The 17,579-nt window shown below is 41.7% G+C and overlaps 1 protein-coding gene across 1 annotated transcript in view; it reads left to right on the forward strand.

The window, feature by feature from the left end:
* galnt9 (polypeptide N-acetylgalactosaminyltransferase 9) overlaps positions 1 to 17,579 on the forward strand; it is a 110,822-nt gene that overhangs the window by 14,351 nt on the left and 78,892 nt on the right. The window contains exon 3 of the mRNA XM_085367043.1: positions 13,994 to 14,160. Coding sequence (XP_085223169.1) covers positions 13,994 to 14,160 — 167 coding nt within the window. The remainder of the gene's footprint in view (positions 1 to 13,993; positions 14,161 to 17,579) is intronic.

Here is a 17,579-nt window from a genome sequence, read left to right on the forward strand (position 1 = left end):
AGCTGACGTAACATCTAACGAACTCAAGCTACCAAATCGTCTTTTTAGTGTATGCCTGGACATTATGCTTTGTTGTTACACCTGGAAAAAATGGCACAGTGATCATTTCACTGGAGTCAAAAGAATTTGGACCATTTTTAACCTTCAGTAGTTTCTCAGTGATTGCTTAATATTAGGAATTGAAGGAGGTTTTGGAAAGAAACTAGCTAATCACGTCAAGATAAAAAGCCAATTCCACTGCCAGCATGCACGTATAAGCTTAAGGTGAGACGCAGCATGTTCCATCAAAGTGTACTATTATGTATTTTCAGGACTTCTTCCACAAGACACTGGACCCTCTGTACTTAGTACCTGCTGTAGGCGAGTTGAGGAGGTGTCATGTAGGCCAGAAACTGTCTCATGCCAGTTTTCATATTAAATAGAAAACTGCGAATGTCACTCTTGTAAATTTAATGGCAACCAGCGGGAGAAATACTGTGGTTTATATCATTAATTTTGCACTGACTGCACTGAATGTCCTATTAGCACATGGCATGTAGTAAACTTGCCCCGAATTTAAATGAGGAGCCTCATAATCCAGCTACTTTTGTTTCCTAGTAATATATAATATAATTTTGCAAAAAAGTACATTTCTACTGTATTTATGGGAAGTGACATGAAAGCACATTGCTAGACATCCCTAATATGACAGGAAGTGCAATAAGATGAAAGCAACATTTGAGCTGTTTTAATGTTAAAATGTAGATTTTATTTTCTTTGCAAAAGAAACCCAGCTGACACCCAACGAAGAGCCTTAATTTTCCTTTTTTGAAGTTATATTTTATATTTAGAAAGTGAATTATAGTTGTGAAACAATAGGAGGTGGAGGAGATGGCTTGGGTTTTGGGGGATAATCGGGGCTGTCAGTGGTGTTGATATCAGACAATGTCAAAGAACAATGGTGACAGGCGGAAACACAGAGAGGAAATTTGACAGCCCAGAGAGGATTTTAGTGTGGATAGCTAATGATTTCATCCATGCTGCTTTGTTTTAAGTTCTTTTTCACACCCAGAAAAATTAGACAAGAGAGGAGTGGGAAGGAGGAGATTGGGTTAAAAAGAGCTTTTTAATTAATAACGTTAGCTAGGACAGCCTCTGGAATAGAGAGGTTTTACGAAAGGTTTTGTTTTTTTTTAATTAAAAGGGTTGGCTGGTTGTTGGAGGCTGCAAGATATAAAAAAAAGTGTGTGTGTGTGTGGATGGTTTGGTTTCCAGTTTCAAATGATGCTGCCTTTATTAGTGTTAGTATTCAATTCAATTCAATTCAATTTTATTTATATAGTGCAAAATCACAACAAAAGTCGCCTCAAGGCGCTTCATAGATACAGAGAAAAACCCAACAATCATATGACCCCCTATTCAGATGCTTATTGGTGTTTGGATTTTGTGCTACTTCCATCATGGACCAGATTCTGACAGCTTGTCTTCCTCCACTTTCCTCTTTCTCTACCTGTGTTTATGTGTCCTTATATAAATGCATGTATTTTCACAATTCTTCACCCTCATATACCCATATACACAAAGACATTCTCAGACTCCAAAAATAAATACACAATGTCAAACTAGATACAGCTTTTGTCATTTTTATTTTATTTTAGAAACTGCATGAAAATCAATGCAGTGGAAAGTGAATGCAGTTTTTTTTTTCCTTTTCTGTTTATGTCACTGAAGTCGCACTTTGGAGAACAATAGAAACATCAAAGCGGTGCTCTGAGCATGTGAAAGAATTGTTTGGAGGGATAAAATATTGCGTGTGCAATCAACACAACACTGCAACAGCCAGCATTGTTGTGGCACTAGTGATTGTGGATTTCTTTGCTGCCTTCACACGTTGTCTTTCTAGTGTTTTTGTCCAGAAGTTTTCAGCTTTTTTAAGGCTCGTACAAAGCCTTTGAGGAGATTTCTGCCTCGGACTTCACAGCTGCACTGCTTTAGCGCAGGGACCTTGTTCTAGTCCCCCTTTTAAAGTGATGTGACACCAAAGCTAATCTAGAGCTGGTTGTATGACTAAGACTTCAGTTGCTGTAATGTACACTAAATCTAATGAACTTATATGAGCAGTGACCTGGAGAACATTGTATACATCAACCCACAAATCAGAAAGTAGTAGGTACTTATTGTTTCTCTGCAGCGTGTGATTACAGTTTATTAAATGAAATTAAAATTATTAACATCTCGCAACTATCACGTGTTAATATTATGATAAAAGACTTTTTGCCTCATGTTTCTACCTGGTAATTGTTACTCGTTGTTGAAGGTTGAGTTGCAGTTTAATGATGCAATAATTATGATAATGAATAATGCTGAATCTTTTTTTTTACTGCATTTGCAGCTCCTGAGCTTGTTTTAGGATCAGAGGACAGAACCTATGAAGCAGTAAAGTTTGGCGTGCTTTGGGGTCTTTTTGTGACAGAAATTACATTTTCAGCAAAACTGTCTAAACACTGACACGCATATCACTTCTTTTGACTGTATTAGTAACATGACATAGGGTTAGCCATACAGTGTGTCAGTCACCTGTCACAACCAATAGAAGCATGCCTTGAATCATACCAGTGGTAGACTATATAGATCAAATGTTAGGAAATACTGTATGGGAATAATATTCATGTATCTGTTTCATTTCTGTTTGGTTGCAGATTCAAAAACAATATACATTAGGTTGATTAAAAAACAGTAAAAAAAAATACAAGATTTTCACTTTTATAGATGCAATAAATAAGTTTCAAGGGTCTCCTGTCTTAAAGTACAACACATTGTAACCTCATCTTTGTATGCTCCCTACATGGACTCTTGTGTAACCACTTCACCTTCTTTTCGCTGACCATACTTATAATCAGTGTTGGTCAAGTTACTTGAAAAAAGTAATCAGTAACTAATTACCGATTACTTCCCCCAAAAAGTAATCCCGTTACTTTACTGATTATCTATTTTCAAAAGTAATTAATTACTTAGTTACTTAGTTACTTTTTAAAAACACGATTTACAACCTGAGTAGGTGATAAAGCGATAGATCTTTCAGCCCAGTTCTACTTTTTCTGCATAATCCATCATACAAAATGTAATCAAATGGAAAAGTCTCTTTTTAAAACTTGTTTTATTAGTTTTAATCTTTTAACTTTATGCATCAAGCAAACATTTAATTATCTGCAACATTCTCTGACTGGAAGAAATTAGTTTAACATTTAAACCTATTTTCTGCACATTCCAGCACATAATTTTTTTTGTGTGTTTACACTCACTCTTTCAAATGGATGCAAGTAAAACAGCAGAAAATAAATCACATCAAAGACTCAGCGGTCCTGTTGCTCTATTTTCACCTGTACTAAGACAAAATGGCGCCGGTGAGGTCAGCTGCCGTGCTGGATGCTCTGCCCTAACTTCTCCACTTTTTGCAGTTTTTCGTCACTTTTTGCTATATCTGCGATAATCTTGCATGGGCATCATGCAAAACACACAAATCCGCTACAGTAGAGACACTTTGGTTTCTATTGGTCTGCAGTACACGAACATTTCACCATGTTTAACTCCGGACCCAACCTGGCCAAAGGAGATCCTGAGAGAGAACAAAGGACGCGACCCTAAGCGACGGCCTCGAGGTAAAAGAGCCGGCATCAGGAACAGGCTACGGGCTCGCGCACACCGCGCACCCATGCCCAGTATCCTGCTAGCCAATGTTCAATCCATCGAGAACAAGCTTGATGACCTCAGAGCCAGAATCAAGTTCCAGAGAGACATTCGGGACTGCAACCTCCTCTGCTTCACCGAGACTTGGCTGAACCCAGCGATACCAGACCACGCCGTGCAGCCGACGGGGTTCTTTTCGGTTTACCGCATGGACAGGACAATGGAGTCGGGGAAGAAAAGAGGTGGTGGAGTATGTTTGATGGTGAACAACAGATGGTGCGACAGCACAAACATCTCCCCACTCACACGCTCTTGCTCGCCCAATCTGGAGCTTTTGATCGTTAAGTGTCGCCCTTTCTATCTCCCTCGGGAATTCACTGCGGTCATTGCCTGCACTGTTTACATTCCGCCTCACGCGGACTCGGACACTGCCTTATGTGAGCTACATGAGGCTCTCACACATCAACAAACACTTCACCGAGATGCCGCACTCGTTGTTATGGGAGATTTTAACAGAGTGAATCTCAAACGGACATTTCACAACCTTCACCAGCACATCAACTGCCCCACCCGGGGCACGAGGACATTAGACCACTGCTACACCCCGTTCAAGAACTGTTACAAGGCTCAACCCCTGCCGGCATTTGGAAAATCGGACCATTCCGCCATCTTCCTCATACCAGCTTACAAACAAAGGCTAAAGCAGCAACCACCAATCAGGAGGGAGGTTGCTCGCTGGACGGACCAATCGGTGGCCGCGCTGCAGGACGCACTGGATGACGCAGACTGGGACATGTTTCGGCGCAGCTCTGATGACATCAACATGTTTACGGAAGCGGTTGTGGGATTTATCAGGAAACTAGCGGACGACACAGCCGAAAGAACTATCATCCGAACGTTTCCCAACCAGAAGCCGTGGGTGGATAAAAACATCCGCGACGCTCTGAGATCACGCACCGCTGCCTACAATGAAGGGCTTGTCTCCGGTAATATGGACCTATACAAGGCTGCGTCCTACAACGTGCGCAGCGCGGTCCGAAAGGCAAAGCGGAGCTACGGGGAAAAACTAGAGTCACAGCTACGACAGTGCGACTCTAGGAGCCTGTGGAAAGGACTGCGGACTATAATGGACTATAAACGACCAGCTTCTTCAATGATGAATGCCGATGCTTCACTGGCTGATGAGCTGAACACGTTTTATGCTCGCTTCGACGCCGCAGCAATTAAAACAACAAAAGGCTGCGCGCGCTCGGAGTGCACCAGTGAAGAAAATGCATTCGTCATCACAGAGCATGCCGTGAGGAACACCTTCAGGAGGGTGAACACCAGGAAGGCAGCAGGACCAGATGCAATCCCTGACCGGGTCCTTAGAGCCTGCGCTGATCAACTAGCACCGGTGTTCACGGAGATCTTCAACCTCTCCCTGGCCCAAGCTGTGGTTCCCACGTGCTTCAAACGGTCCATTATTGTCCCTGTTCCAAAGAAACAACAGCCCGCTTGCCACAATGACTACCGTCCAGTAGCACTGACTTCAATTGTGATGAAGTGTTTTGAAAGACTGATGAGAGATCACATCACTTCTTCACTTCCTCCCACCATCGACTCACTTCAGTTTGCTTACCGGACTAATCGTTCCACAGACGATGCCATATCTCACCTGCTCCACACATCCCTGAGTCACCTGGACACTGGCAGAGGGAATTATGTTAGGATGCTGTTCGTGGACTACAGTTCAGCATTCAACACAATAATTCCCTCTAAGCTTTTCACCAAGTTGACGGATCTAGGACTCAGCTCATCACTGTGTCAGTGGATCCTCAACTTCCTCACAGACAGACCCCAATCAGTGAGGGTAGGAAAACAAGTCTCCCCCTCCATCTCACTCAGCACTGGAGTGCCTCAGGGCTGTGTTTTAAGCCCCCTGCTGTACTCACTGTACACTTATGACTGTGTAGCCACATCCGACACCACCTCCATTGTCAAGTTTGCTGACGACACTGCTGTTGTGGGCCTGATCTCCGACAACATCGAGACGGCCTACCTGGAGGAGATTAGGAACCTGGAGACCTGGTGCCAGGAGAATAACCTCCTCCTAAACATCAGCAAGACTAAGGAGCTGATCGTGGACTTCACTACAAAGCAGGCGAGGAATTACAAACCCCTCATCATCAGTGGCACGCCAGTGGAGAGAGTGGACAGTTTCCGATACCTGGGTGTCCACATCACTCAGGACCTGTCATGGTCCTGTCACATCAACATCCTGGTTAAGAAACCCGTCAGCGTCTCTTCTTCCTCAGAAGACTTAGAGACTTCCATCTGCCACTGAAGGTGCTCAAGAACTTCTACTCCTGCACCATCGAGAGCGTCCTGACGTCAAACATCTGCACCTGGTTTGGGAACAGCACCAAGCAGGACAGACGAGATCTGCAAAGGGTGGTGCGCTCGGCAGAACGCATCATTCAATCAGAGCTCCCTGACCTGCTGTCCATCTACACCAAGCGGTGCAAGTCCAAAGCTAGGAAGATTATGATGGACCTCTCCCATCCCAACAATGGACTCTTCTCACTGTTGAGGTCTGGGAAGCGCTTCCGCTCCCTTAAGGCCAAAACAGAGAGAATGAGGAGGAGCTTCTTCCCCCAGGCTATTCGGGGCCTGAACCAGGTGTAGGACTGGACTCTCCCAAACACGTCACTATAAGACTGGACTCTCACACACGTCACCACACGCACCACCACACATTTCCTATAATCCTATAATTCCTATAATTTATAATCCTTATCTTTATAATCTCTTCTGCTATTTGCACATTCTTTACTGTAAATTCCTAAGTTAATTTGTAAATTTTTGTAGTAAATTGTAAATATTGTAAAACTTTTCTTCTGTCATTTAATGGTCGGGCATTGTACAGCTACAAGCATTTCACCCCCATGTCATACTGTGTATGGTTGTGTGTGTGTGACAAATAAAATTTGAATTTGAATTTGAATTTGTAAAGCATGAGTGGGGCAGGCGGAGGTTTACCCTGGTGCAGGTGTGCCGCAGCGGTCAGTGGAAGAATCCGCGAGTTTCTCTGTGAGTTTCCCATTACGTCGTAGCTACTCGGTGCTTGTTTTCGCTGTAAAAAGAAGTTTTCTTCCCACGCACAACGGACACTAATGTTTTTGTCACTTTTTATGGAATCAAACTCAAAGTAAGGTCAGTACTTCCACGCTTTAAACGCTGCACGCTCATACTCTCTCCCACACTCGATATATGATCCATTGTTGATCTGCACACAGCTGTTGTCTCTATTGGCGCACTCGCTTACGTCACTGTCATGAGACATTCTCGCAAAAAAATCACGGTTTTAGTAACGCAGTAACGCAGCGTTCCTACGGGAAAGTAACGGTAATCTAATTACCGTTTTTGCAATAGTAATCCCTTACTTCACTTGTTACCTGAAAAAAGTAATCAGATTACAGTAACACGTTACTGCCCATCTCTGCTTATAATGGTTGCTTTTGTGAACTGTCTCAATGAATATAATTATGTGCTGTGATAACTTGATTGAATAAATGACCTGTTAGGTTGTTGTTTTTTTTAAAGGGAGACACTCTCGGCTATCCATGTAGCACCCACTGGCTCTGTTCCACTTGTGAAGACGTATTGCTTCAAACACCAGTTTTCTCAAACTTGATCATGAACAAAATTTATAAATGCATGAAGGTCTTCATCTTAGTTAACTTGTAGTCTGTGTATCTTATTGAGAGACAGTTATATTGATTGACATTATAATGATGATCTGCAGTTTACTGAAAGAGATAAACATAAAGACCGCTTCCTCGAGGCCTTTCTAGTTCCAACCTCTACTACACCCATCGTCTGATCTATTATCTCTGTGATTCTCAAATCCCCTTTCAAATTATCTATTGTTATGGAAAGTTATACATTTTTACACTGAGAAATTATTAAATTAAAATGTAAAATTAAATCCACATTGGACCACAGCTAGTACTGTAGTGTGTGCAGCTTTGCTGACACATTTTCTCCCCCAACATAATATTGCTGAAGGAACTGCTTGCGTCTTTTTCCCTCCCAGGTCCACTTGGTGGAATATTTTGTTTCACTTGTTCTTCTCGATTAAACTTGCTCACTAACAAAACACAATTCTTATACAGCAATTGAGAGGTGTTGATTAAGCCTAGGAAGTTGAACAGATTTGTTTGTCAGAGTGACAAAGTTTGTAAGTTTGTCTGTTTCAGAGAGTTTAGTGATTGCTGCATCAGGAAAGCTCACAGAAATGTATGGGAAGGTTCAGGTATAAAAACCTATTAAAGAAAGGACCACTGGCTTCCTGCTTTAGGTGGCTGCACCATCCTTGTACGGAGTTACATATTTCTGATTTCTAATTCAGATTCAGTAATTATATCCTGCCGGCAAAAGGTGACTGCCGCAGTACCGAAGTGAGGTTAAATGCAGGAACCAGGCACCTCCTGTCTAATGGGCTTTTAATTGAGCAGAAGCCATTGAGCAGAGAGGACTTTGATGACTACAGGGAAGCAAAGTCCATCACCATAACCAAAAGAATCGACACATTTCCAAGCCTTCTCTTTTTAAACCTGCCTGTCGACAGCAAAACCAATTCATAATAATACAGCAGCGTTTGTGTCTCTCACAAAAACCTGTAATCCCCGCTCGCCACCTGCTAGTCTGTATTTCTTCTCTCTGCCCTTCTTTCTGCAAGTGACATTCTTAACTGAAATACCAAAGGACTTAAGTAGGCTCTATTTTATGTGACTTTGTACCTGCCATTCGCTGTCCTTGGGAGGCTTAAGTATAACAGCTCATTGGGCTGTGGAGAACAAAGCGATAAAGGCAGACAAGCTAGAGAGATTACTGATGCCCAGAAAACAAACAAACAAACAAACATATATATATATATATATATATATATATATATATATATATATATATATATATATATATATATATATATATATATATATATACCCTCCTGTTATACGTGAGGATTTTTATTCATTTACTCCGAATCTCACCTCTATCTTTACTGTCACTTTGCTGATTTGATTTCTGTTTTGTCAAAATAGCCGTTAAAACTAAAACCGTATCGAAGCGTAACGCGTGCCCTTCTTCCCTGAGGACCCCACATCTTCTGTTTGCCCGCCTGTGGGAGGGTGATAACCAGCAAGGGAGGCTGAAGAAACAGGCTTACCTCATCTCCTAAGCGTCTGATACTGCAGAATGGGATCATAAGGTCTCCGTGGTGCAGAAGCTCCTGCTGCAAATTGATGCTCTTTCCAGTGTTACAGTTTATCGCCCGGATGGCGGGTGGGGGTCGGCGTGAGTGGAGCGTTGGTGGGGGGCAGAAAAATGACAAAGCAAACTATTATCTTTCAGGGAGGAGTGTTCGCAGATTGGAAAGTTGCTTTGGTGTTGCCTGCAATGCGCGGGTTATGGGAGGTTAATGTGAAATTACACAGCAAATAAGAGCGGCCAGCGGGGAAAAAGTCAGATGGAGTGGCTGGGGCTGCAGGCTGCTGGAGAAGGATAGGATAGGAATACATCTTAATCTGGCACTCTGTTTCTGTCAAAGCTTGTTCCGGGTCAAATTATGAGAGCTGGCCAGTGAGCTCAGTCCCATTACTAACAGATGAGTCGATCGCTCATCCTGTTACGGCTTTACAAGGCTTCCCCGCTACTCTAGACAGGTACAAATTTAAGGTTGAGCGATGCCCTAAATTGGATCCAGTAACTAGGGCAATGGAACTACAATATCACTTTACGATGTCGACACTGAAATCCACTGTCGCACCACGTCTCTACTAGAAGCAGCCATGCTGCCCGTGACATTTTCAAGATCACTCTGGTAATGTTCATTAAACACAATCTCTGCACTGCATATATGACTGGCAGGGGTGAAATATACATTACTTTGTTTTGTCATGCTTTAATTGTGTCTCTGCAAAGGAGAGCTGCGGCGCAAAAGAACCCTCCTCAAACTCACTGCCAGATTTGTCCTTGTATTTATAGACCTGGCAGGGCAGACTGAGAGAGGCAATAGAGAAAGCTGCGAGAGGGAACAAAGGAGTTTCTGAGCACAAATGCACACGGAAGGGCTGCAATGATACAGTGGAGGGGTTATCAATCAAAACGTTCGTGCATTTACTCGCACGCAAAACACAAGAATCTAGCTTAAAGCATAAAAATACACAGAGCGCTTCATCATAAACACTCTCTGTGGCTTGGTTGTCCTTTCATGAGCTCTGCTGTCAAATACATGTAGGCTTGGGTGAGGGTGTGGTTGATAACAGAGCGTGACGTCAAGCTTTACAAGTCAAGAGAAGCAAACATGAACAGCTAGAAGCTTCAGCTGGCTATAAATCCTGTGATTAAAAAGAAATCAGTATTGAAAAACATCTCATAAAGACTACAGTTGCTTCTCAAATAAACCCAGATTAAAAAAGAGAAATCCAACATCATGTCAAGTCATTTTGGTTTTTTCTTCGTTTTCACTGGTTGTTTGGTTTAGTTTTTATCACTAAAAACGACTCTGTTATGTTTAGGAAAAGTCGTTTCTAAATGCTTCTTTCCAACAATAATCCTGCACAAATTGCACTCAACAGTATCCTGTCCATTTATATGTCACGCCCAGCAGCATCCACATGTGACGAGTTTGGAGTGAGTTACCCATCTTTATGCATATCTCTGTTTTTGACATAAGGTTAGTCTTATTCTATGTTTGTCCCTTATTTCTTTCTTATTTCTACACATATCAGCCAGAATATTAGAACCTGATATTGTGTAGGCAGCCAAAACAGCCGTGACACATGAAGGAATTGACTGGGACCTCATGGGGTATCCTGTTGTGTCTGTCACTGGGAAATTGACAGTGAATAGGGCTTGTTCCAGCGCATCCAGTGAAAGCATGATTGGACTGGGATCTGGGGAGTTTGGGGAGGCTGGGTCAAAACCCTTGAGCTTTCTGATGTGTTCAAGGAACAGAGCTAAAGCGCTGTGATGGTGCCGCTGTGCAGGAGTACCATCGCTGTGGATGGTACCTGCTGAAATGTTTAGGTGGGTGTTAGGTAGGTGTCACATGAATGATGAGTTTGCCAGCTGGACATTCTAGCAAGATAGTTAACATTCATAAAACGTCTGTTTTTTAATGCCGTGGCTGAACAGTTTATGTGTCCAGTGATAGCACATGCGATATTTTGCATTTAGACCTCAGACTTCAGTTCAAACTTGCAGTTTAAAGTTGAGAGGCATTAAAAAGTTTAACTTTTTCCAAAATTTATATTCGCTATACTAAGATGTGATACGGAGAGCATGCAACAGATATGCAAAGTAAAAATGCAAAGTGGATGAAGGTAAATAGAAGATGACCTTTCAGAAATGCTTTTTTATATTTTTATTTATTTATTTATTTTAGAGAGATATGGAAAGCATTTACTATATAACTTCACAAGTAAATAAGATGCCATCTGCTGTGCCATCCCACATATTTGTTACTTCTTCCTTTGCCAGTTCTCATTGTTAAAAGGTGAGAAATTTCTTCACTCTCGTGCAAACACGCACACAAACACACACACACACACACACAGACACTCAGTGGCTGTGCAGTGAGCACCAGGAGTCTTCCACTGGGTGGAACAAGGATGTAACTATAGCACCATGCAGGGCTCCATCTGCTATGTGGCCATCCCTCTGTGGCCTGACCCCACGGATGCTGCTGAGTCAAAGTGACATTCTGGTTCACAGGGGTATTAGAAAGCCGAGCACCAGCAGAGAGGTAGCTCACAGCAAGAGTGGACGAGTAGCAGACATACCCTTTTTTTTCTTCACTTTTTTTGTCCTGATTGACATTTTGTCAGTCAGGACAACTAGAGCCAATAGAAAATTGTTATTTCCTTTTCAGTAAGTTATATTTGGATCTAGTGGGAATAGCAGGCCGTAACCAGCTTACAGATAAGACAGGTAAACAACTTAAATAGTGCACCCTAGATGAGGTCTAATTGGATGCGTCAGCTGAGCCATCGGCTAATGTGAGCTGGCACTAAGATCGGCTGATCTGGGAGGTCCCAGCATTTGTGGCCTGTCGTAATATGTCTGACTACATGACTATAGAGATAACTGAAAATATCACCACTCTCATTACTGTTTTTACGACTAAGGATGATGTCAGCAGCGTTGGCGCCTCTCCGTCTTCGTATTTAGCAAAACACTTTAAAGGCTGAGAAGGATTTACTGAAGCTAAATGGGAATCATAGTTTTGTTTACCCTGTAGTTCATTTCTATCAATATTCAGACGCAGAACAGTACTACAAGTGTTTCCTGCTCTTGTAAATAATTCAGCCACAGCAGTTATAATAGCCACCTCATTATCCCCGCATAATGAATTAGGGACGTGGAAACATGGGGAAATAAAAGCAGATGTGAGTGAAATGTGTTTGTCAGGCATTGAATTCTGAGCCTAATTGGGGCCGTGTGGAGGGGTGGGGGGGGGGGTGGCAATCGCAAGATGCTGACTGCGTGTATTCACAGTTGCCATAGGAATCATTTAAGTGCTTCTGTCCAGTTAACACTGTTATTTCTTACTGCAAACTCGCAGTGCGTCTTTCAGAGAATACTGTATTTTCCAGAAATGACAGGGACGTTTGCCAGACTTGAAAACAACTATTATTAGCCGCGGAGAGTCTCAGCATCGTGACAGAATGTGTGAACTTAGAACAAGTGACGCTAGTGCACAGATCATTTTAATAATTGGGTCAGTCTCGGTAGCGGCACGATGTAGGACTCTAATCACAGATGTACAAAAGGGGTTGCTGTGGAGTCTGTGTGAGGAGGAGGCAGAAAGTTGAAAATGGATAGGGAGGGCTCCGCGGTTATGAAGGATGAAAGGAGGCTGAATGGGAGAGGGAGGAGGACACCGAACATATCAACAGCCTTTCTACTGCAGGAACCATGAGCAGACACCCTGATTGGCCCTGTAAGCCTTTTTCTGTGCAGTATAAGATCGGTCTGACTCACACAGTGATGTAATCATTTTGTGACAGGTGCAACCCTGCATTCATTTTATGTTATTTCTTTTTTCTCCACCTCTGTGGCAGATGGTATTATGTTTGAATGAGCAGCAGTCTGTTTTTCTTTATCTTAGTTCCAATATTTAGCTTTTTCCCCCTTTTTTTCAAAATGGCACATGTTCCAAGTCAAAGCAATCAACATTGAGGTTTTCAGGGACTCTCAGAAGTACCCACTCCAGAGTAGGTCCTTTTATTTTCCCTGAAAACGGCTGTCAAAGACTTTGTTAAATTGTCTAATCGTTGTTTCGCTCAGTATTTCTAGCATTTGTATCTCCGTTTTGTGTATGTTGTTTTTGAATCGGATTTGGTCCTACATTTGAGAAGAACACAGAATACCAATCTTTATTATTGAGTCTTTATTATTCATGTATTTGGCTTCTTCACATTCAGCACGCACTCTCCCATTACGCACAACGGAGATAAAACGCAGTCAGTTTGACTTTTGGCTGCCTGCTTCTACTAGGATATGTTGTCTTCATCGTACCATTAGCACTGAAAGGATACTATAACAACAAACTTTACCCTCCATGTTACCAAAGTCATACTTACAGTTTCTGGTAGGCTGGCTGTGCTGTGTGTTTTTCCATGTGGTCTCTTTGTTATCTTTAGTTTCTTTTCTTTTGCAGATGAAAACTGGGTCATTTGTAAATTAAAATATTTATTATTCCTCTGCCTTTGAGATAAATAGTTGTGCATCGGAGAGAAATATAAGTGTTTGCACTATGAAAATTCCTCTTTTACAGACCATTTTACTCACTCAAGGGAAAAACTTCTTTTTTAAATCCAACCAGCAGAAGCAAACAATGAGCCCGATGTTAACACATTCAACTCACGAACATCTCTGATATGAACATTTTAGCCTTTGATATGGTTGTAACTCATGACTTTTTCCTTGCTTACCTGAACACCTAAAAGGACCAGAGCCATTATTAATACCACGAGTTACTCCTGTGATGTCCCTGCTACAACATTTCAAAGTGTCGGCTTCAGCCTTCCTGAAGGTCACAACACGACCCCTGAGATGGCTCCACAATTTTCAAACTTAGCAAACCTTTCCTTGCTGTAGACTCACATTAACATACATGTATAAAACTCACAATCTACCTTGCAGCAAGCAACAGCTTCTTGAATATACTCTTTGTCTTCTCTAATATATTCATATTAATCCTTTGAAGGAAAAATGCAATTAATAAAGTCAGCGTAGGTTTAATATCGGTGAATAATTCTTGCATTTCTTTTATCAGGTGTAAGCAGATGACGTACCCAGAGGACCTTCCTCAGATCTCAGTAGTCTTTATCTTTGTGAATGAGGCTCTGTCAGTGATCCTGCGCTCCGTCCACAGTGTGGTCAATCACACACCGGCACACCTGCTGAAGGAGATCATCTTGGTAGATGACAACAGTGACAGTGGTAAGACCTTTCACGGTTTTATTAATATAATACCTTATATTGGTTTTAATTCTCTTAAAAAATACCAGTTGTTTTTCTGTTGAGGTCAGTCTTTGTTCTTTAACATTAACTGAAAGCTTTAATTGAAATCTAGCCAGTTACAGTATTTCCTTATTGCAACATGTTTTTGTTTTTTGTATCAGGATCCTATCTCTAAGCTTATTCTCGGACAGGGAATTAAAAAAAAAATCTTATGGTTTGCTTATTCAGTTGAGACAGCCACTTTATTTAACTCTGGCTGTCTTCTCTCATGGAACAGCGCGACGTTTTTAAATTCATGTCTGAATTGTTGGTCTGTTTATGCTACGGTATATTTGAGTATTTTCTTATGTGTTCCTGTACCACACTTTTCTGAGTTTTTTATGTCTGTTTGGGTTCGTGAGTAACGGTTGAGGTGATGGCGAACCCCTGAGGGTAAACACTTGAGCACCAGGTTTTAAAATAGCATAAAAAAAGTGGGGGGAGCAGGGATGGATTTGTCTCATCTACACTGCCGTGTACTACTGTCTCCATGGCGATGTGGGCAAATCCTTCAGTGGTTTCCACTCCTCGGTGCCCACAGAAGCTGATGATGCTTAGCTTCATCTCCCCAAAGCTTTCCTGTTTGGAGAGCGAGTCACAATGAACTAGATTCCAGACCATGCTTGGCCCTTCTTCACTTGGCACTGAGTAGCAAGCCTGCCTCCCTCAGGCTGGCAGAAGAAAAGGACGCATAAATAACATACTAAAAGAAGGCAAACCAGGAGTCACCACTGGCACATTTCCATTCCCCACTAAGCCTCTAACTGCCGACCATTAAAAAGGGAGGCTTTAAAAGTCAGCGAACAGAGAGAATGGAGTCTGACCTCATGTCTCATTATATCGGCTTGACTGTAGTAGTAAACAAAACCTCTCCAGTGACTTCGTCGGTGGATTATTTTCAAACGAGGAACAGTTGTTATTATTTAGTAGTACGAAAGCTCGGGCTAATTGGGTTGGCATGTGTTCTGCAGTCATTTCCCTTTGAAATATACTTGGCTTCCTGTCTGTTTTATTCTTTCCTGCTTTTTAGACTATGTATCTCGCCTTCATTGTGTTCACCTATGTCTTGTTTCCTACTAGCCGCTCAGTCACACTACAGTAAAGATAGGACAGCAACCTCCATCCGGCTAGAAGCAATTGGTGGCTGCCCCGTGATTCAATTGAATATTTTTGCATTTAGCAAGTGATTGCAAGTAATTACGATAACCAACTGGGTGCTCAGTGTATGCACATGCAAAGTCCTCAACCTCTGGGCGACTAATAGGGGTGGATTTAAAAAATCGATTTCCCAATTTGACTCGATTTTAGTTTGAACAAAGCAATTGTGATTCATCAAATCCTGAATCGATTTTGAAATCTAAAAGTATTTTGCCAGAAATGCCAGAATCTCAGCTTCAAGCTCACAAAACTATTTTATCAACTGCCAAACAGCTAAAACAGCAAATAATTAAAGAGCAGGTAAACGCATGCCGCAAAAAGATATAAACACAAAGCGCGACCCGACGACACGCACACGTACATGCTGTTGGTGCTGAAAGACGATGTCTCACAGATTCTGAAGCTGCAGGTTTCGTCACTCTCCAATCCAAATTCATCAAAGACAAGAAAGCCTCATTTTAAAATTATGCCAAATTGCAAAACGCTTAGCTGTGTCTCTAATTAATCCTCTGTAACTTTACCTAATGCTGCTTCACTTCAGCAGCATTAGGTAATGTTCATATGTTGATTCGTGGTTTTCCTCAGTTTTTGTTCTACTGCAGAATATTTTTAAGGCGGTTATCTGCCATAGAAAGCCAGGCCAGAAAAATCTTCATGTTTTCTGTTTTTTTATCTTCAGTTACTTTGACACAAAGCCACCTGCTGTGATGCTCAAACCTATGGTGAAGTCTCACGAGTGTCAGCTTTGTTTTTATATATACATATAAAATATGGATATGTAATGATAAATGATCACAATGATAATATTTTTGACTGTCTGAGTTGAAATTGAATCGAATCGGAACCTTGTGAATCAGTGACGATACCCAGCCTGGTAACCACTTTTAATTGCAAAGGGATTGTGCAGGTCGCCTGCACATAATTGCAGTCCAATTTATAGAGGAAGAGAGATTGCCAGAAAATTTCAATAAATCCAAGTCAGCTGTGCCAAGCGTCTATGTGTTTCTTTGCAGTAGGGGACTCAGCTCTGCTGGCTGTATTCTGGTCATTTTCTCATGCTTCTTAGGTTTTCCAGCACAGATCTTTTCCTGGTTTATTATAGCTTATTACTACATTATTATAAACAGCTGCAAGTAGTTGCCAACTTGACTACATTCAATTGCAAACTGATGGCCCTGGTAGCAGGTTTTTGTCACCATCTTGAAGTGCCAAAGTTGTTCTGAACACTGCGAGTGTTGGTGAATGGTCACAGACCTGGTCAACATCTTCAAAGCAGCCATTTCAAAGGCACCGATAATGCAAGTTCTGGTCATGTCACAGTCTCCACTTGTTGTTTTGTCTAGTGCGATTGTTTCTGGTCCAGTACCTGCCTGTGCTAGCTGTCTCTTCTTTAAGGTTCTCATTCAAAGAGTGTAGGACACATTAATGCAGCCAGTCAGTCAGCAGCATTTGCAAAACAAATACATAATTAGGTTGCATTTCTAAGTACATGGCTACGTGTAGAACGCCTTCAAAAATCTAATTTTGAAGCAATTACCTAAAGAAAAAGGAAAAAAGAGGGAATCAATTATGTATTTGTGAAGTAATAAAATCTGGGTTTACAATGTTTTTATCCATTCATCATCACTCATTTTGACTGATAAAAGCATTGCATGGATTCAACATTACATTTCCCTTCAGTCCTGTAGTTTTACCAGTATTCAACTCACTCTTTTGATTTTATCTTCATCTTTATTGCTTTTTGGTCCATGTGCACGGTTCAGCAAAAAAGTAATGAATGCTGGCTCAAACGTAAAGTAGCAAAACATAAAGCCGGCATTCTTTTCCAAGTTATTTCACCCCAGAATCGTGGCCACTGCAGGAATGGAAGCTTGTCAAAACTGTCACAATAAAGTTGTCTCTGCTGAAAACGGACAAATTAAAACTGCTGTAAAAGAGGTTAACGTTAGTCTGCAGACATCACACTACATGACTAACAGCATGTGACTGCACTGTGCTTTAATTGACCACGTGCCTCATTCATCTGTAATGAAAGGTCAGTTTCAGGTCATTATCGCATCCATCAGCTTCTCTTAGTGTATGTTTACCAACACTGATGATAATTTGTGCAGATGTGCGAGTGGTGTCTTGGGAGTTGCGGCGCTGTGACATTAGAAAATTAACATGCAGACTGGACTGTTTGACTTTTAGTGGCTGCCTCT

Source organism: Diplotaxodon limnothrissa, linkage group LG12 (genome assembly GCF_057381915.1).
Source record: "Diplotaxodon limnothrissa isolate DT_005_m linkage group LG12, D_limnothrissa_male_GT1.1, whole genome shotgun sequence".
NCBI classification, from domain to species: domain Eukaryota; kingdom Metazoa; phylum Chordata; class Actinopteri; order Cichliformes; family Cichlidae; genus Diplotaxodon; species Diplotaxodon limnothrissa.